This window comes from Canis lupus, chromosome 18, assembly GCF_048164855.1.
Source record: "Canis lupus baileyi chromosome 18, mCanLup2.hap1, whole genome shotgun sequence".
Classification (NCBI taxonomy): Eukaryota; Metazoa; Chordata; class Mammalia; order Carnivora; family Canidae; genus Canis; species Canis lupus.
This window is the reverse complement of record NC_132855.1, coordinates 26,338,508-26,359,192: the sequence shown is the minus strand read 5'-3', so window position 1 is coordinate 26,359,192 and position 20,685 is coordinate 26,338,508. Positions and strand designations below refer to the sequence as shown.

Here is a 20,685-nt window from a genome sequence, read left to right as displayed (position 1 = left end):
AATATCTTAAAAGGGAAAAAAGCTCAAATTAAAATGCTACATGCAGAAAAATATTTCTCAAAATTGAAGGCAAAGTACAGAAGTTTTCAGAGGAAAAAAAAGTCTAAAATAATTTCTCACCAGCAGACCTACACTCCTAGAAATGTTAAAAGAAAGCCTTCAGTCAGAAGGAAGATGATACCATATGGAAATCTGAATCTACACAAAGGAATGAGAAATATCAAAAATAGTAAATAAATGTGTTAATATAATAATGATTAATAATTCTTTTAATTAGGCTCCATGCCCAACATGGGGATTGAACTCATGACCCTAAGATCAAGTCTCATGTTCTACTGACTGAGACATCCAAGCACCCTAATAATGCTTTTTTAAGTATGTTTTTAAAATAATTTACTTTTCTAAGAAAAAAATAACATTATACTATCAGGCTTATAACAGAATAAAGTATAAGCAAAAATTTATAAAAACAATAGCCAAAAGACTGCAGGGAGAAATGGAAATATTCTATTTTTAAGGTTCCTAAATGGTATACGATATTACTTGAAGATAGACTGTGATGTTGATAGTAGTCAATGTCAATTTCAGAGAAAAAAATACCAGAAATAAAAAGGCTATTTTCATAATTGTAAAAGGATCAATTTATCAAGAACTGAAAAGAGAAATAAAAATTTACCATTTTAGGGCAGCCCGGGGGGCTTAGTGGTTTAGCACCGCCTTCGGCCTGGGGTGTTTTCCTGGAGACCCAGGATTGAGTCCCATGTTAGGCTCCCTGCATGGGGCCTACTTCTCCCTCTGCCTGTGTCTCTGCCTCTCTCTCTCTCTCTCTCTGTGTCTCTCATGAGTAAATAAATAAAATATTTTTTAAAAAGTTACCATTTTAGTCAGAGATTTCAATACTTCTCTTAAATATTGATAAAGCAAATGGACAAAAATTCACAGGGATAGAGATGACTTTAATAGCACTCTCAACCAGCTTAACCTAATAGACATTTACAGAAGACTCCACATATCAGCAGAAGAATACACATTCTTCTCAAATGCATCTGAAACATTTATCAAAATAGACCATATTGTAAGCATACTACAGGTCTCAATATATTTTTTAAAATTCAAATAATGAAAATTATATTACCTAACCAAGGTAGAATTACATCAGAAATTAAAAACAGAGGGGCACCTGGCTTGGTCAGTTAGTAGAGCATGCAACTCTTGATTTCAGAGTTGTAGTTTCAAGCCCCATGTTAGGTGTAGAGATTACTTAAAAATAAAATCGTAAAAAAACAAAAAAAAAAAAAAAAAGAAAGAAAAGAAAAGAAATCAAGACAGAAAGTGGCCTGAAAATCTTGAAACATTTCCAAATAATGCATGTATCAAAGAAGAAATCAAAAGAGAAATTCAAAAGTATTTTGAACTGAATGAAAATAAAACCAAATATAATCAAAATGTACCCTACAATCCAGCCATTACACTACTAAGTATTTACCCAAAGAATACAAAAATACTAATTCAAAGGAATACATGCACCCAGATGTTTCTAGAAGCATTATCTACAATAGCCACATTATGGAAACAGCTGAAGTGTTCATCTACTGATGAATGGATAAAGATGCAGTATATATACAACAGAATATTACTCAGCCATAAAAAAATAATAAAATCTTGCTATTTGCAATGATATGGATGGAGCTAGAGAATATTATGCTAAGCAAAATAAGTCAGTCAGAGAAAGACAAATAACATATGATTTCACTCATATGTGGAATTTAAGAAACAAAACAAACAGGCAAAGGGAAAAAGAGAGAAAGAGAGAGAGAGGGGCAAACCAAGAAACAGACTCTTAACTATAGAGAACAAACTGATGGTTACCAGGGAAGAGGTGAATGAGGGGGTGGATTAAATAGGTGATGGGAATTAAGGATTGCACTTGTGATGAGCGATGTATGGAAGTGTTGAAACACTATATTGTACACCTGAAACTAACAATTACACTACATGTTAACCAACTGGACTTTAAATTAAAACTTAAAAAAAATAACTCAAGTTTTTAAAAAATATGAAATTTAAGAAAAAAAACACAAATTACCAACATCAAGACTGAGAGCGGTGACATCACAACAGGTTCTACAGATATTAAAATTCTTTTAATAAGATAATCTTATGAAAACATTTATGCAAATAAATTCTACAACTTAGATGAAATGGACAAATTCTTTGAAAGGCATGAACTACCAAAGCCCACTCAAAAGTAAATTAATTTTAAAAAGAATAAATTAATAGCTTAAAAAATCTTATATCTATTAAAAGGAAATTGAATTTTTAGTGAAAACTTTTTCCTTAAAGAAAACCTCAACCCCAGTTGGCTTAACTGGTGAATTCTACCAATCAAAAAATTGAAGAGGAAAGAGCTCCTATTCTATGAGACCAACATTATTCTGGTATCAAAATTATTAAAGATATTACAAGAAAATAAAATTATAGATAAATACCCCTCATGAACATAGATGGAAAAATTCTTAACAAAATTTTAGTAAATCTAAAAGCAATGTATAAAAAGAATAATATATCATCACCAAGTAGGACTTATCTAAGAAACACAAGTTTGATTTAACATTAAGAAATTAATGTAATTCTTCCTATTAAAAAAATTAAATGAAATAACTAGCTAATCATCTCAATCAATGCAGAAAATTCTTTTGACAAAATGTACTGTCTATTCCTAATAACTCAGCAAACTAGGAATTGAAAGAAATTGTCTCAACCTGATAAAGGGAATCAACAAAAGATCTATGGCTAATATTCTCAGTCGTAAAAGACTTAGATCAAGAACAAGGCAATGATGTACACTTCCCACCATTTCTAGTCAACATTGTGCCAACTTCCAGCCTATCCAATAAGGCCAAAAAATAAAAGGCATCCAGACGAAAGAAAAATAGAAAACTGTCTTTATTCAAAAATAACACAATTATCTATCTAAACCATCCTATGGAATGCACACAAAAAAAAGGTACTAAAAAGATAATTGAGCTTAGCAAGGTTGCAGAATACATGATAAATATATAGAAATCAAAAATAGGAATTGAAATTTAAAAAATAATGTCACATACAGTAGTATCAAAATTATGAAATACTTGGGGCTAAATTTGATAAAAGATTATAAGATCCACACACTGAAATATACAAAATATCACTAAGAAAAATAAAAAGAGACCTAAATAAATTGAGGGATATACCATATACATGAATAAGAAGATTCCATATCATTGGGATGTGAGTTGTCCCCAAATTGACCTACAGGTTCAAGGCAATACCAATCAATATTTCAGCAGGATTTTTGTAAAATTTGACAAACTGATTCTAAATGGAAATTCAAAAGGATAAAATAAGCAAAACAACTTTGAAAAAGAACAAAGTTGGAGGATTTGTCATACCTAATTTCACTTCTTAGTATACAGCTATATTAATGGGAATAATGTGCTATTATTAGCACAAAAATAAGTAAATAGATCAATAGATCAACATAGAGTTAAGAAATAGACCCACACGTATATGGTTAATTGTATTTAAACAAAAGCCCAAAATCAATTCAATAGTGAATGTAGAGTCTTTTCAAGAAATGATGCTATACTTCTATACAACTATATACAAAATAATCATCCTCAATCCATACCTCAGATTATGGATAAATTAACTCAAAATGGATTACAGACCTTACTATAAAACCTAAAATTAGAAAACTTCCATAAGAAAATCCAGTAGAAAATCTTTGTGGCTTTGAATATAGCAAAGATTTCCTAGATACAGCACCAAAGGCACAATTCATAAAAGAGAAAAAAATGATAAATTAGACTTCACAAAATCAAGATCTTTTCTATTTGTAAAATACTTTTAAGAAATGAAAAGATACACCAAAATCTGGGAGAAAATATTTGTAAGTTATATATAAAGGAACTGTGTCCAAAATATACAAAGAACTCCCAAAGCACAATAATAAGACTACCAGCAACCCAATTGAAAAATGGGCAAGGGCAGCCCCGGTGGCACAGTGGTTTGGCGCTGCCCGCAGCCCGGAGTATGATCCTGGAGCCCCAGAAACGAGTCCCGCGTCAGGCTCCCTGCGTGGAGCCTGCTTCTCCCTCTGCCTCTCTCTCTGTCTATGAATAAATGAATAAAATCTTTTAAAAAGTTCTTAAAAAAAAATGGGCAAAAGATTTGAATAGACATTTTGCCAGAGAAGATGTGCATATAGGAAACAAGCATACAAAAAGATGCCAGACATTGTTAGTCATCAGAGAAGTGCAAATTAAATTCGTAATTGAGATATCATGACACATCTATTAGAATGGTGGAATCTAAAGAGACTGACTTTAGCAAAGTGTTGGCAATGATGTGAAGCCACTATTACTCCATATTTTCCTGGTGGGAACATGAAATGGTAAACTCAATTTGGAAAATAGTTTGGCAATTTCTTAAAAAGTTGAACATACAACTATCTGATCCAGCCATTCCATCTCTAGGTATTTACCTGAGAGAAATGAAAATATATGTCCACACAAAGACCTGAGTATGACTATTTATAGCAGTTTTATTTTTAATAGCCCAAAACCCAAATTTATGTCAATGGATGAATGGATATATACATTTTGGCATATCCATACAATGGAATACTACTCAGCAATAAAAATGAATGAAATGTTAATTTACACAATATTATGAATGAATCTCAAAGTAATTATGTTATGAAAAGAAGCCAGATGAAAAAGAATACATACTGTATGATTTCATATATCAAATTTTAGAAAATGCAAAATAATCTGTAGTGACAGAAAGTATGTCAGTGATGTAGGGGAAGAGGATTGGCAGCTGAGAGGTGTGGGAGGAGAGGATTACAAAAGGCAGTAGAATCTGGAAGTAATGGATATGTTCAATATCTTGACTGTGGTAATTATTTCATGGATATGTAGTGATGTCTAAACTTATCAAGTTGTACATTTTAAATACATCCAACTTGTATGAAAATTATAATAACTCATCACAGCTCTAAAATATAAAATTTAAAATTATTTAGGAAGGTTTGTTTTTTAACAATTTTTTAAGATTTATTTATTTATTTTAGATAGGGAGCAGCAGAGGGGAGGGCCAGAGAGAAAGGATGAGGGAGAGAATCTCAAGCAGACTCCCCACTAAGCATGGAGCCACATACGGGGCTCCATTTCTTGAACCTGAGATCATGACTTGTGCCAAAATCAAGAGATGGACTATTAACTGACTGAGCCACCCAGCACCCTTTTTTTTTTAACTTTTTAAAGCCCTTTTGTATATCATTATAAAATATTTATAGTTTCATATACTTTTATATCAGGTTCACTTAAAACATGATATAATCTGAAATATATTTAGGTAGCACAAAAACTTTCATGCTCTTACCGCAATTTTTCATTTTATTTTTGTCTTATTCTATCTTTATTTTTTTATGTTCATATTTTACATTTATGTTCATGATTTATTTTTTTTATTTTTATTTTTTTATATTTTCTAAACATTTTAATTCTAGATGGAAGTCTTCACTCATAAGCAGGCTGTTTTTTTTTTATTTTTTTAATTTATTTTTTATTGGTGTTCAATTTACTAACATACAGAATAACCCCCAGTGCCCGTCACCCATTCACTCCCACCCCCTGCCCTCCTCCCCTTCTACCACCCCTAGTTCGTTTCCCAGAGTTAGCAGTCTTTACGTTCTGTCTCCCTTTCTGATATTTCCCACACATTTCTTCTCCCTTCCCTTATATTCCCTTTCACTATTATTTATATTCCCCACATGAATGAGAACATATAATGTTTGTCTTTCTCCGACTGACTTACTTCACTCAGCATAATACCCTCCAGTTCCATCCACGTTGAAGCAAATGGTGGGTATTTGTCATTTCTAATACCTGAGTAATATTCCATTGTACACATAAACCACATCTTCTTTATCCACTCATCTTTCGTTGGACACCAAGGCTCCTTCCACAGTTTGGCTATCGTGGCCATTGCTGCTATAAACATCGGGGTGCAGGTGTCCCGGCGTTTCATTGCATTTGTATCTTTGGGGTAAATCCCCAGCAGTGCAATTGCTGGGTCGTAGAGCAGGTCTATTTTTAACTCTTTGAGGAACCTCCACACAGTTTTCCAGAGTGGCTGTACCAGTTCACATTCCCACCAACAATGTAAGAGGGTTCCCTTTTCTCCGCATCCTCTCCAACATTTGTGGTTTCCTGCCTTGTTAATGTTCCCCATTCTCACTGGTGTGAGGTGGTATCTCATTGTGGTTTTGATTTGTATTTCCCTGATGGCAAGTGATGCAGAGCATTTTCTCATATGCATGTTGGCCATGTCTATGTCTTCCTCTGTGAGATTTCTGTTCATGTCTTTTGCCCATTTCATGATTGGATTGTTTGTTTCTTTGGTGTTGAGTTTAATAAGTTCTTTATAGATCTTGGAAACTAGCCCTTTATCTGATACGTCATTTGCAACTATCTTCTCCCATTCTGTAGGTTGTCTTTTAGTTTTGTTGACTGTATCCTTTGCTGTGCAAAAGCTTCTTATCTTGATGAAGTCCCAATAGTTCATTTTTGCTTTTGTTTCTTTTGCCTTCGTGGATGTATCTTGCAAGAAGTTACTGTGGCCGAGTTCAAAAAGGGTGTTGCCTGTGTTCTTCTCTAGGATTTTGATGGAATCTTGTCTCACATTTAGATCTTTCATCCATTTTGAGTTTATCTTTGTGTATGGTGCAAGAGAGTGGTCTAGTTTCATTCTTCTGCATGTGGATGTCCAATTTTCCCAGCACCATTTATTGAAGAGACTGTCTTTCTTCCAATGGATAGTCTTTCCTCCTTTATCGAATATTAGTTGACCATAAAGTCCAGGGTCCACTTCTGGGTTCTCTATTCTGTTCCACTGATCTATGTGTCTGTTTTTGTGCCAGTACCACACTGTCTTGATGACCACAGCTTTGTAGTCCAACCTGAAATCTGGCATTGTGATGCCCCCAGATATGGTTTTCTTTTTTAAAATTCCCCTGGCTATTCGGGGTCTTTTCTGATTCCACACAAATCTTAAAATAATTTGTTCTAACTCTCTGAAGAAAGTCCATGGTATTTTGATAGGGATTGCATTAAACGTGTATATTGCCCTGGGTAACATTGACATTTTCACAATATTAATTCTGCCAATCCATGAGCATGGAATATTTTTCCATCTCTTTGTGTCTTCCTCAATTTCTTTCAGAAGTGTTCTATAGTTTTGAGGGTATAGATCCTTTACATCTTTGGTTAGGTTTATTCCTAGGTATCTTATGCTTTTGGGTGCAATTGTAAATGGGATTGACTCCTTAATTTCTCTTTCTTCAGTCTCATTGTTAGTGTATAGAAATGCCACTGATTTCTGGGCATTGATTTTGTATCCTGCCACGCTACCGAATTGCTGTATGAGTTCTAGCAATCTTGGGGTGGAGGCTTTTGGGTTTTCTATGTAGAGTATCATGTCATCGGCGAAGAGGGAGAGTTTGACTTCTTCTTTGCCAATTTGAATGCCTTTAATGTCTTTTTGTTGTCTGATTGCTGAGGCTAGGACTTCCAGTACTATGTTGAATAGCAGTGGTGAGAGTGGACATCCCTGTCTTGTTCCTGATCTTAGGGGAAAGGCTCCCAGTGCTTCCCCATTGAGAATGATATTTGCTGTGGGCTTTTCATAGATGGCTTTTAAGATGTCGAGGAATGTTCCCTCTATCCCTACACTCTGAAGAGTTTTGATCAGAAATGGATGCTGTATTTTGTCAAATGCTTTCTCTGCATCTAATGAGAGGATCATATGGTTCTTGGTTTTTCTCTTGCTGATATGATGAATCACATTGATTGTTTTACGGGTGTTGAACCAGCCTTGTGTCCCAGGGATAAATCCTACTTGGTCATGGTGAATAATTTTCTTAATGTACTCTTGGATCCTATTGGCCAGTATCTTGTTGAGAATTTTTGCATCCATGTTCATCAGGGATATTGGTCTGTAATTCTCCTTTTTGGTGGGGTCTTTGTCTGGTTTTGGAATTAAGGTGATGCTGGCCTCATAGAACGAATTTGGAAGTACTCCATCTCTTTCTATCTTTCCAAACAGCTTTAGGAGAATAGGTATGGCTTCTTCTTTAAACATTTGATAAAATTCCCCTGGGAAGCCATCTGGCCCTGGACTCTTGTGTCTTGGGAGGTTTTTGATGACTGCTTCAATTTCCTCCCTGGTTATTGGCCTGTTAAGGTTTTCTATTTCTTCCTGTTCCAGTTTTGGTAGTTTGTGGCTTTCCAGGAATGCGTCCATTTCTTCTAGATTGCCTAATTTATTGGCGTATAGCTGTTCATAATATGTTTTTAAAATCGTTTGTATTTCCTTGGTGTTGGTAGTGATCTCTCCTTTCTCTTTCATGATTTTATTGAGTCTTCTCTCTCTTCTTTTTAATAAGGCTGGCTAATGGTTTATCTGTCTTATTAATTCTTTCAAAAACCAACTCCTGGTTCTGTTGATCTGTTCCACAGTTCTTCTGGTCTCGATTTCGTTGAGTTCTGCTCGAATCTTTATTAACTCCCTTCTTCTCTTGGGTGTAGGATCTATTTGCTGTTTTTTCTCTAGCTCCTTTATGTGTAAGGTTAGCTTTTGTATTTGAGTTCTTTCCAGTTTTTGAATGGATGCTTGTATTGCGATGTATTTCCCCCTTAGGACTGCTTTTGCTGCATCCCAAAGATTTTGAACGGTTGTATCTTCATTCTCATTAGTTTCCATGAATCTTTTTAATTCTTCCTTAATTTCCTGGTTGACCCTTTCATCTTTTAGCAGGATGGTCCTTAACCTCCACGTGTTTGAGGTCCTTCCAAACTTCTTGTTGTGATTTAGTTCTAATTTCAAGGCATTATGGTCTGAGAATATGCAGAGGACGATCCCAATCTTTTGGTATCGGTTCAGACCCGATTTGTGACCCAATATGTGGTCTATTCTGGAGAAAGTTCCATGTGAGAAGAATGTGTATTCAGTTGAGTTTGGATGTAAAGTTCTGTAGATATCTGTGAAATCCATCTGGTCCAGTGTATCATTTAAAGCTCTCGTTTCTTTGGAGATGTTGTGCTTAGAAGACCTATCGAGTATAGAAAGAGCTATTTCTTCACTTTGGTTAATAATTGATTTATATATTTGGCAGCTCCCACATTCGGGGCATATATATTGAGGATTGTTAAGTCCTCTTGTTGAATAGATCCTTTAAGTATGATATAGTGTCCCTCTTCGTCTCTCACTACAGTCTTCGGGGTAAATTTTAGTTTATCTGATATAAGGATGGCTACCCCTGCTTTCTTTTGAGGACCATTCGAATGGTAAATGGTTCTCCAACCTTTTATTTTCAGGCTGTAGGTGTCCTTCTGTCTAAAATGAGTCTCTTGTAGACAGCAAATAGATGGGTCCTGCTTTTTTATCCACTCTGAAACCCTGCCCCTTTTGATGGGGTCATTAAGCCCGTTCACATTCAGAGTTACTATTGAGAGATATGAGTTTAGTGTCATCATGATATCTATTCAGTCCTTGTTTTTGTGGACTGTTCCACTGAACTTCTTCTTAAAGGGGAATTTTAAGAGTCCCCCTTAAAATTTCTTGCAGAGCTGGTTTGGAGGTCACATATTCTTTTAGTTGCTGCCTGTCTTGGAAGCTCTTTATCTCTCCTTCCATTTTGAATGAGAGCCTTGCTGGATAAAGTATTCTTGGTTGCATGTTCTTCTCATTTAGGACCCTGAATATATCCTGCCAGCCCTTTCTGGCCTGCCAGGTCTCTGTGGAGAGGTCTGCTGTTACCCTAATACTCCTCCCCATAAAAGTCAGGGATTTCTTGTCTCTTGCTGCTTTAAGGATCTTCTCTTTATCTTTGGAATTTGCAAGCTTCACTATTAAATGTCGAGGTGTTGAACGGTTTTTATTGATTTTAGGGGGGGATCTATTTCCTGGATCTGAATGCCTGTTTCCCTTCCCAGATTAGGAAAGTTTTCAGCTAGAATTTGTTCAAATACATATTCTGGCCCTCTGTCCCTTTCGGCGCCCTCGGGAACACCAATTAAACGTAAGTTTTTCTTCCTCAGGCTGTCGTTTATTTCCCTTAATCTATCCTCATGGTCTTTTCCTTGTTTGTCTCTTTTTTCCTCAGTTTCCCTCTTTACTATCAACTTGTCTTCTATGTCACTCACTCGTTCTTCCACCTCGTTAACCCTCGTCGTTAGGACTTCTAGTTTGGATTGCATCTCATTCAATTGATTTTTAATTTCTGCCTGATTAGCTCTAAATTCTGCAGTCATGAAGTCTCTTGAGTCCTTTATACTTTTTTCTCGAGCCACCAGTAGCTGTATAATAGTGCTTCTCAATTGGCTTTCTGACATTGAATTGTAATCCAGATTTTGTAACTCTGTGGGAGAGAGGACTGTTTCTGATTCTTTCTTGTGAGGTGAGGTTTTCCTTCTAGTCATTTTGCTCAGTGCAGAGTGGCCAAAAGCAAGTTGTATTGGGAAAAGGAGAAAAAGAGAGGAGAGAAAGAAGGAAAGAAAAGAGAAAGAGAAAAAAAAGGAAGAAAAAAAACGAAAAAAAAGAAAAAGAGAAAGAAAAAGAAAGAAAGGAGAAAAAAGGGGGGTGGGGGAAGGAAACAAATCAAAAAGCAAAACAAAACAAAACAAAACAACAACAAAAAAAAGAACCACGGGGGAGTATCTTCTGATTCTGTGTACTTTAAGTCCCTTGGCTTCTCCTGGAAGTTGTCCGTCTAGCTGGTCTTCTGGGGAGGGGCCTGTTGTGCTGATTTTCAGGTGTTAGCAGTTGGCGGAGCTGCTGTGCCCCTGCCTGGTGCAGGGCTCAGTGGGGGTTGTTTACCCCGTGAGGCCCCAGGAGCAACAGCCCTAGTGGCGGGTCCAGCTCTGCAGCCCTGGATTCAGCTCCGGCAGGAACTCCGTCTGCAGGGCCTGGAGGCTCCGGGCGGGGCCGCTGATCTGCTCAGCTCGGGGCAGGAGCGTCCTTGCGGTCCTGGGCCCTCCCGGCCTCTGCTTGTCCCGGGGGAGGCCGGATCCTGGGCTGTGTCCCGGCGCCCTGTGCTCCGGGGCCTGCGCTGTTGGATTCACGCTCCCGGCCGCGCAACCCCCTCCCCCGAGCCGCCCCCGAGCCCCTCCGAGCTGCTCCTGGAACCACGCAGCCCCCTCCGCACGGAGCCTCTTCCTCTGCCCGAGCCCCTCCGAGCTGCTCCGGGTCCCGCCGGGTCCCGCCGTGGGCGCTGCAGCCCTTAGGGAGCTCGGCGCACTCTCCTGGGCGCGCAGTTGCTGTTACTGTCTCAGGGAACCCGAGGGCATCCCCGCCCTCCTGGGTCCTGCTCCACCTCCCTGCGAGCCCCTTTACGCCCGGGAAGGTCGGTGCAGCTCCTGCTTCTCCGGGACGGGGCTCTCCTGTCCTGGGGACACTCGCCCCGGCCTCAGCCCGGCTCCTCGCGGGGACCCTCCCCCTTGGAGGCCTTTGTTTCTTTTTTTTTTTTTTCTTTTTTTTTTTTCTTTTTTTTTGGGGGGGGGGATGCCTTTGTTTCTTTATTTCTTTTCCCCCGTCTTCCTACCTTGATAGAAGCGCGAACTCTTCTCACTGTAGCATTCCAGGTATTCTCTCTTTAATTCTCAGGCCGAATTCATAGATTTTCAGGATAATTTGAAGGTTTTCTAGGTAATTTGGTGGAGACAGGTGATTTGGAGACCCTACTCTTCCGCCATCTTGCCCCTCCTCTTATTCTATCTTTATAACATTATTTAAGTAATACCCATTTTTTACCTGTTATTGTATATTTTTCCAAAGTCAAAGGGCTAAATTATTCTGTAGGAGTGAGAGAGCTTGCGTACATTTGCTGTCTCTAACTTACTGGTGTTAGGTACTAGAACACACTAAATCTTAGCTTCATTACAAAATGAGGTAATTTTATAAAGAATTTGATGAAAAATCTGTGCTCAGTGCTTGACAATGAGTTGGTATGCAACTTTTTAAATTTCTTTTTTTTTTTTTAAAGATTTTACTTATTTATTCATGAGAGACACACAGAGAGAGAGAGAGAGAGAGAGAGCGGCAGAAACAGGCAGAGAGAGAAGCAGGCTCCATGCAGGGAGCCCGATGAGGGACTTGATCCCAGATGCCCAGGATCAGGCCCTGGGCCAAAGGCAGCGCTAAACCGCTAAGCCACCCGGGCTGTCCCACTTTTTAAATTTCTGTATATTCTTTTGAACAGTCACCTAACTGAAAATTGAGGCTTTTTGTAATGATGATATTCAGAAAACTTCAGAGGAAAGATAATAGTCAAATTATTAAGTAACCCAATGTAACTGTGGTTAACCCATCCTGAAAATAGATCATAAAAGCTGTAGAATTTTAAAAGTTCTATTGTTCAAACAATACAGTTTACATTATAGTTGCCAGACTAAGATTAAAGCAAGAATTACAAACTATTTTATAGTTGTTCCTGAAGAATTCTCTTATTAGGTTCATAAATGCCATGATTTCAAGAGTGAAGGCCAAGAGGAAGTTTTAATATCTGCTTTCTCATTCAAAATAATCACTCATAACAAAGTTATTTACAAGATTTTTTACTTGTAAAAAACAGTGCAGTGTTCTCTCTGCATAAGACCTGAGATTTTACATAATATAATCCTTCTTCTATAATAATACTGAATTAAACTCAATTCTAAAAATAATCCTAGAAGATAGGAACTGATATCATCACTCTCAGAAAGATGAAGAAACTGAAGCTTGGGGAGTTTAAGTAATATGCTCAGATACTGCAGCATTTTCCTTGTAAATGGGAACCCCAAAACAAGAAAAAAATGTTTCTGTATATAAGTCATGAAACTGGAAAATTTTCAAGCCTGAAATTCTAGTAAAATTTTTACTTCCTATCTATGCTTAGTTCCTTTTGTCTTATCCTAGGGTATAATATTCCATCTAGTTTAACAGAAATAAAGAAATATGTCTGTCATTTCTTCTGTGAATCTTAGCTGTCAGAATTTGTAAGTTAATCTGTACTTTTTAAATGACAGTAACAGTGAAATACCAAAAGGATAAATTGCACAAATAGTTTGGGGTAAGATTCTTCTACATATTGAGGACATCAAGTAATATGGGTGGCAAAATTTTTCTGAGAAATATTCTTTTTTTTGTATATTTTTTAATTGGAGTTCTATTTGGCAACATAGTATAACACCCAGTGCTCATCCCATCCAGTGCCCCCTCAGTGCCCATCACCCAGTCACCCCATCCCCCCACCCACCTCCCCTTCCATTACCCCTTGTTTGTTTCCCAGAGTTAGGAGTCTCTCATATTTTGTCACCCTCTCTTATATTTCCCACTCATTTTCTCTCCTTTCCCCCATAATCCCTTTCACTATTTTTTATATTCCCCGAATGAATGAAACCATATAATGTTTGTCCTTCTTCGATTGACTTACTTCACTCAGCGTAACACCCTCCAGTTCTATCCACCTTGAAGTAAATGGTGGGTATTTGTCATTTCCAATGACTGAATAATATTCCATTGTATACATAGACCACAGCTTCTTTATCCATTCTTCTTTTGATGGACACCGAGGCTCCTTCCACAGTTTGGCTATTGTGGACATTGCTGCTATTGGGGTGCAGGTGTTCCGGCGTTTCATTGCATCTGTATCTTTGGGGTAAATCCCCAGCAGTGCAATTGCTGGGTCGTAGGGCAGATCTATTTTTAACTCTTTGAGGAACCTCCACACAGTTTTCCAGAGTGGCTACACCAGTTCACATTCCCACCAACAGTACAAGAGGGTTCCCCCTTCTCCATATCCTCTCCAACATTTGTGGTTTCCTGTCTTGTTAATTTTCCCCATTCTCACTGGTGTGAGGTGGTATCTCATTGTGGTTTTGATTTGTATTTCTCTGATGGCAAGTGATGTGGAGCATTTTCTGAGAAATATTCTAATTTTAACTCTGCCACCTATTATTTATGATATTTTACATTATAAATCTGTTTAAGATTAACTAACTTCTGTAGGTTCCATTATGCTCTCAAACTGAAGTTTTAACTAAAGCATTTTATTCATAGCCAGGTCTTCCTGAAGTTTCTCTGTTTAAAATTTTTAAATTAATCAAGTCTGAATGGCTTTCTGTGTTTCTGGGGACACTGGCTGCTGTTCTAAATGGAGCTGTTCATCCAGTATTTGCCATCATCTTTGCTAAAATCATAACTGTAAGTAAAGCTAACTTGCTAATATTTTTAAGCATTTTAAGCAAAATAAAGCCTGAGAGAACAGACCTGTTGTACTCTGACCCAGCTCTGGGGAAATTGGGACTTGCGGTGGATCACCCATAGTGTTGGATCCGTAATAGGAAGGTTAACTAATGTTCTCTCAGGGGATAAACCAGCCTCTATTGTGAAGTCTTGGCTGGGCCTTGTTGACTGGGCAATCAGTAAAGAAATTACTTTGTTTTCTAATTTTGACTCCAGTGCTGTATCAGCATTCCAAAGCACTGAAGCAATAAAATAGACAAATACAACTACTCTTCTCTCAACTAGTCCAAACAATGGCCATTTTTTATTACCACCAGCTCAAGGAGAGGAAATAACAAGAGCTTGGGATTGTGCCAAGGAACTCAGGAGGTTGATGAATTCAAGAACCCAGTCACGTTGTCTTCAGTCTCAGATTTGCACAGCTATGCTTTGTCAGTATAGATGCCAATATATGTATAATTACTAATTTTAGGAACAATGCCTAGGGACATATTTTAAGGTCTCAGATTGCAAGGTAGTACCTTAAATAGAAGAATAGTAAGAAACCTAAGTTATTAGCAATTATTAGAAATAGTAATTCAAACAAACTGGAAGTTTCTTTGAAAATATACTATGATAATAATAACAGAAGACTCGTCTGATCTCATATTTACATAGTTTAAGAGAGAAAGTTGACAGCAAATCATTTTTTATCATATGTAATGAATGTAGTGGATAGAATAATGATATACTTCTTTTCTCCAGAAATGTACATATAATCTTATTATGTTGAAATCTGTTCAAAAATTCCTGATGGATAGACATTTTAGTTTTTTCTTCCTCTTTTTATGTTTTCTTCCAATCACCTGATAAAAAATCTATTTCTTTTCAGATGTTTGAAAATGATGATAAAACCACATTAAAGCATGATGCTGAAATGTATTCCATGATATTTGTCATTTTGAGTGTTATTTCCTTTGTCAGTTATTTCTTTCAGGTAAGTTTTTAATGAATTAAGCAAGTTTGAACATGATTATTTTTTGTGTCATTCTCTCTGAGTTAAAAATAATAATATAATAAAATATAAATACGTAAATGTAGTGACTAAATGTTACAAAGAAATATAAAAGAGAATTAAGAATAAATATAGATTTTCTTTTTGTTTTCCAGGGGTTATTTTATGGCAGAGCAGGGGAACTTTTAACCATGAGATTAAGACATTTGGCATTTAAAGCCATGTTATATCAGGTCAGTGTTGATTTTTTTTCTTATTTTATTTAAAATGTATTTTTAAATATTCCAACTTGTAGTTTTCAAGTAGTTGTAGTTTTGTCAATTTCTTGACATAATCTTTCCTTTGATCCCTTAAAAGCATCCTTTTTGTTTCTAAGCAGCATCTAACATCAGAATTCTTACAGTATACTTTTCTAATAGAAGCAAGTCCAAAATTGTTATGTTTGAAAATACAACTTATAGAAAATAGGATTTAGAGTCTATTCCTTTTTCCTTGTGTTTATCTTGACAGTTTTTTAATGTATAATGTACTGTTCTGGATCAGATTGAAAGACCATATAAAAACTGAGAAGAGTTATAATATCTCAGGGAACATATTTGAGAAGGAGGAGTTAATTCCTCTAGTCTCATCCATGTGCATAGCTTAAGTTTTTTCACTCTGCACTTTTGAAAGCAGCCAGAGTCTCTGTCCTTCATCAGAAAAGAATTCAGGTAGCAGGCTCCCTGGCAGGTTGACCTCACATACACAGATGGTCAGTCACACCTAGGAAAGAACTAAAACTAGGTAGATCTAGTAGTAATCTTGAGAAGTGAAGGTTGGGGGCAAATGGCAGGAATGTCTCAGACTGGCATTTCTAAAATTCTTTCAGGAGGCTGAGGTATATATTGGGTTCCTTGAAAGCCAGTAATCATTTGGAGCCCTTCATCATACTTTCTGTCTCCAGAGCTCCCTGGGCAGGAGCAAATAGCTTCCTGCTGAGGTCATTTCTTGTCAGAAGTAGAATTACTGCCACTCCAGCTGAATCGTCAAAACCAGTTTTTACATCTTGTGACAGTTAGCAGTAGTGCTCAGAAGACTGCCATGTAACAAAATTCCTAGGTTTTTGTACTCTTGGGGAACTATAAGCTACAAAAGTCAGTAAAGCCAGAGCAAGGTTTCCCATAGCAACTTGATGCTTTGAAGCAGCTGGTGCCTGACACTCACTGCTCAAAGATCTGTCAGAGATAATTGAAGACTCTCCTTAATCCAGAAAAACAAAAATCTCCTTGAGGGATCATAAAATCATGTAATGCCTGTACAACTGCTCAAGTTGAACTTGTACTTTAATTTTGCTTTTTATTTATGAATACTTTATATCCTTCCCTCATCTTTGATGAAATTAGGTGGGATTTTATTTTTTTAGGTGGGATTTTAATCACTAATACTATATTTTTCACTTATTGACAATTTTTGCCCATTTTTGTGTTTCTGTATGAATTTGTTTTTCCACATTCAAGAAAATGTATTTTAAGTTTCCAGGAATTTTTTACAATGTTCCCTGAATGCCTGAATGTTTTGAACAAAAGGATGTATATAACTTTTTCAAACCTTGCTTTGAACTGTGTAGCTAGACATTAATGGCATGCTTTTGGTGAAGTCTCAGGTCCAGGAGCCAGTTTAACCCAGTGGTTATTGTTAATCCAATATCCTGAAGGTTGATACTAGACATTAATACTCTGCCTACCATTAGCCATGTGTATAGCTGGACAGTAACATTCTTGGATAAAATAGCCTCTGCCCATAAGAATGCCCAATTTATAAACCAAAAACTCTGATCCTTCAAGAAACATGCACATTCAAAGACACACACAGAGAAACTCTGGTCTATTCAGCAGATGTTATTAAATTCACTCATAAATTCAACCCAGCCCCTTTCAGCTCATTGTTTATTTTCTCTCTTCATGCTGTACCATTCTTTTTGCTCCTTATCTTTGTTTTTTAAAATTGGAGGAAAAGAAGAGTCGTCTATTTGGCCTTTTCTTTATAAATACCTTCCCAATTTCAGTTTTGTCTATAGTAAGGGACATTCCTAATGTGCAGTTTTGCCTAACTCTTATTACCTGTTTTTTGTCCTAAAACTTTTTAAGGCTTAGAATGCATGCTGAGACTTGCACTGTTTTTTATAACTATTTTGAAACCTCATTTGAGGTAGAGGTATTTACAGAATCAGGTGTGGTCTTTTGTAGATATAAAATCTGTTATTTTATTTGATTACTTGACATCCTTCCAGTTAAAAAGAATGTTCTAAGTGTTGCTGACTTCAATGGTTGTAAATAATTCATTGCTCAAAGCTAAATTTATATTTCTTAATGATAAATATTGACCTGTAGGTCTGTTGGATTTCTGAAAAGATACATATTTTTGCCTATTTCTCTTTAAATTAGATTGGCTAGGGCTTCTTTAGGGATCTTTAAATCATGAGATGATAAAATTAATGGTGATCACTAAGGGATCTCAAAAAGCTACTTTGAGGTAAAGATTTGAGGTAAAAAGTCCTGAATCAGGAGAAACAGGTAACTGTGCGTCACCTGTAATATTTCAGTTAAATGGGAGGTAAAACCTGATAGTTGACTAAAAACTCTAGCATCTGGCTGCCTAGGTTCAAATACTGGCCTCACTTGCACTTGCCAGCTATGTGGTCTTGGGCAAGTTATTCAATCGCTCAGTACCTTGGCTTCTTCATTTTTAAAACATGGATAGTCATACTATCTACCTCATACAGTTATGATGATTAATTGAGAAAATGCATACCAAAAATTTATACATCATGGTGTTATTGTAAAATTTTTTACTTGTAGTATAGTTATTGACAGGAAAAATGGATTTACTAGTATCAAAAACTCGATTGTCTTTACTTACAATCATTTGACCATCAGGAGAAGAAAAAGCAAGTTAACTTTTACTCAACAACAGCTATGTTCCAGAAATTCTAAGTGTTTTAGTATATATTACCTATATTGGAATGCAGGACCTAGAGTACACATTGCTGACTTGTTGGAAAGTAATTTTGGACATCTTGCAGATTAGACATCAGATAGTGACCGAGAGTGTGTTATACAAGTTACTCTAGAATCAAGAATGTAATATTCCACAATAAATTATCCTTCCCAGATATTTACTTTACATTGTAACTAAAATTTCTTTGTGTATTCCTTGCCATGTTGAAATATAGAAATAATTAGAAAATGTAAAGTTTGTCTTGATTTTTTTGAGTATACAATTAAAAAACAGGTAATGTCTTCCAGTTCAAGAATGCTATAGTTATTATCGATGTTGATGCGTGTTCACAACGTGTTAGGCTCTTGAGCGGGGTTGTTTTCAAAGTGATGATTGGTAGTGCAGACTCTGTAGGATGCCCTTTGGGTATCTTGTATCCTCAACTATTTGGAACACCTTCCCAACAAGGGCTTGCAGAATAGTGCTGTCATTCTGGGGTAGTACCCACCCTTGCTCTTGCCATATTCCTCCATAGGAACTTTCTTCTCACATAACTGTGTGATTAATGCACAGCTCTCTTTCTGTTATGCTTCTGTTTACTTTGTTGGCAGAAACATGTAACCTGGGTGTCAGAGTCCTGGCTGAGTTATAAACCAACAATTCTTTTGCTCTTCACTTACTAAGAATAAGTCATTTTTCAGAGCCAGGCTCCATATGATTTTAATCCACAAGAGATATAAGTGGTTTGAGTGAGTGGGAGGAAACATTCAATAGCTAATAAAAGAAAATCAGAATTCCTCAGGCTGAGAAGTGCTGAGAAGTATTATCTCTATTTGCTGTTGAAAATGAAATTGGCTATAATATTATGCTTTTATTGCTTGTATTTTTGACCTATCTCCTTCAGATTGCATGCTTCCTGGCCACGGGGGTTTTACATTGGCCTTTTTGCCTTGTTAGCCTCTCACAAGGCCCAGTGCTTATACAATCTAGGGAGTAATATGAAGTGTCAGGGAAAATCTTGCCTATGTGTATCCTAAAGAGAAGGAGATAGACTTTTATCATTAATCAGCTTAAGACAGAAAGGTTTGGAAATATTTTTTTTTTAATTTCAAGTTTTATTTAAATTCTAGCTAGTTAACATATATGGTAAAATTGGTTGTAGATGTAGTATTTAGTGATTCACCTACAACATCCAGTGCTCATCATCAGTACCCTCCCGAATACCCATCACCCATTTAGCCCATCCTCCACCCACATCCCTCCATCAACCCTCAGTGTGTTCTCTCTACTTAAGAGTCTCTTATAATTTGCTTTCCTTTCTTTTTTCCTTCCCCCTATGTGTATATGTTTTGTTTCTTAAATTCTACATAAGAGTAAAATCATACAGTGTTTATCTTTCTCTGACTGACTTATTTTGCTTTGCATAATACACTGTAGTTCTATCCTGTTGTAAATGGCAAGATTTCATTCTTTTTGATGACTGAGTAATATTCTATTACACAATATGTCTCTGTGTGTGTGTGTGTGTGTGTGTGTGTGTGTATCACCTCTTCTTTATCCATTCATCTGTCTGTCAGTGGACATTTGGGTTTTTTCTGTAATTTGGCTATTGTTGATAATGTTGCTATAAACATCAGGGTGGATGTGCCCCTTCAAATCAGCATTTTGGTATCCTTTGGGTAAATACTGAGTAGTGTGATTGCTGGGTAATAGGGCAGTTCCACTTTTAACTTTTTTAGGAATCTCCATATTATTTTCCACAGTGGCTGCCTTCTCACCACCTGTGTAAGAGGTTTCCCCTTTCTCCACATCCTTACCAACATCTGCTGTCTCCTATGTTGTTGATTTTAGCCATTCTGACAGGTATAAGGTGGTATCTCATCATGACTTTGATTTGTATTTCCCTGTTAATGAGTGATGTTGAGCATCTTTTCATGTGTCTGTTAGGGATCTATATGTCTTCTTTGGAAAAAATGTCTGTTCATGACTTCTGCCCATTTCTTAAAAGGAATATTTATTTTGGGGTGTTGAGTTTGATAAATTTTTTATAGATTTTGGATACTAAGTCTTTATCAGATATGTCATTTACAGATAACTTATCCAGTTCCATAGGTTGTCTTTTAGTTTTGTTGATTATTTCCTTCACTATGCAGCAGCTTTGTATCTTGATGAAGTTCCAATAATTCATTTTTGCTTTTGTTTTCCTTGTCTCCAGAGACATGTCTATCTAGTATGAAATTGCTACAGGTAATGTCAAAGAGGTTATTGCCTGTGTTCCTCTCTAAGATTTTGATGGTTTCCAGTCTCACATTTAGGCCTTTCATCCATTTTGTATTTGTTTTTGTGTATGGTGTAAGAAAGTAGTCCAATTTCATTCTTCTGTATAT

General features: G+C 36.6%; 1 protein-coding gene across 17 annotated transcripts in view; it reads left to right on the top strand.

Annotated features, from left to right (window-relative positions):
• ABCB5 (ATP binding cassette subfamily B member 5) overlaps window positions 1–20,685 on the top strand; it is a 162,691-nt gene that overhangs the window by 100,569 nt on the left and 41,437 nt on the right. For 15 of the 17 annotated variants that reach the window (XR_012010867.1, XR_012010869.1, XR_012010868.1 and 12 more), the window contains 3 exons: window positions 14,143–14,286; window positions 15,200–15,304; window positions 15,478–15,555. Coding sequence is in view for 12 of the 17 variants with exons in the window: in XM_072783828.1 (XP_072639929.1) it covers window positions 14,143–14,286; window positions 15,200–15,304; window positions 15,478–15,555 (327 nt within the window). In the remaining 5 variants the exon portion in view is untranslated. Of the gene's footprint in view, window positions 1–14,142; window positions 14,287–15,199; window positions 15,305–15,477; window positions 15,556–20,685 lie in introns of those variants that run through there. The other 2 variants (XR_012010870.1, XM_072783831.1) reach the window with 2 other exon arrangements.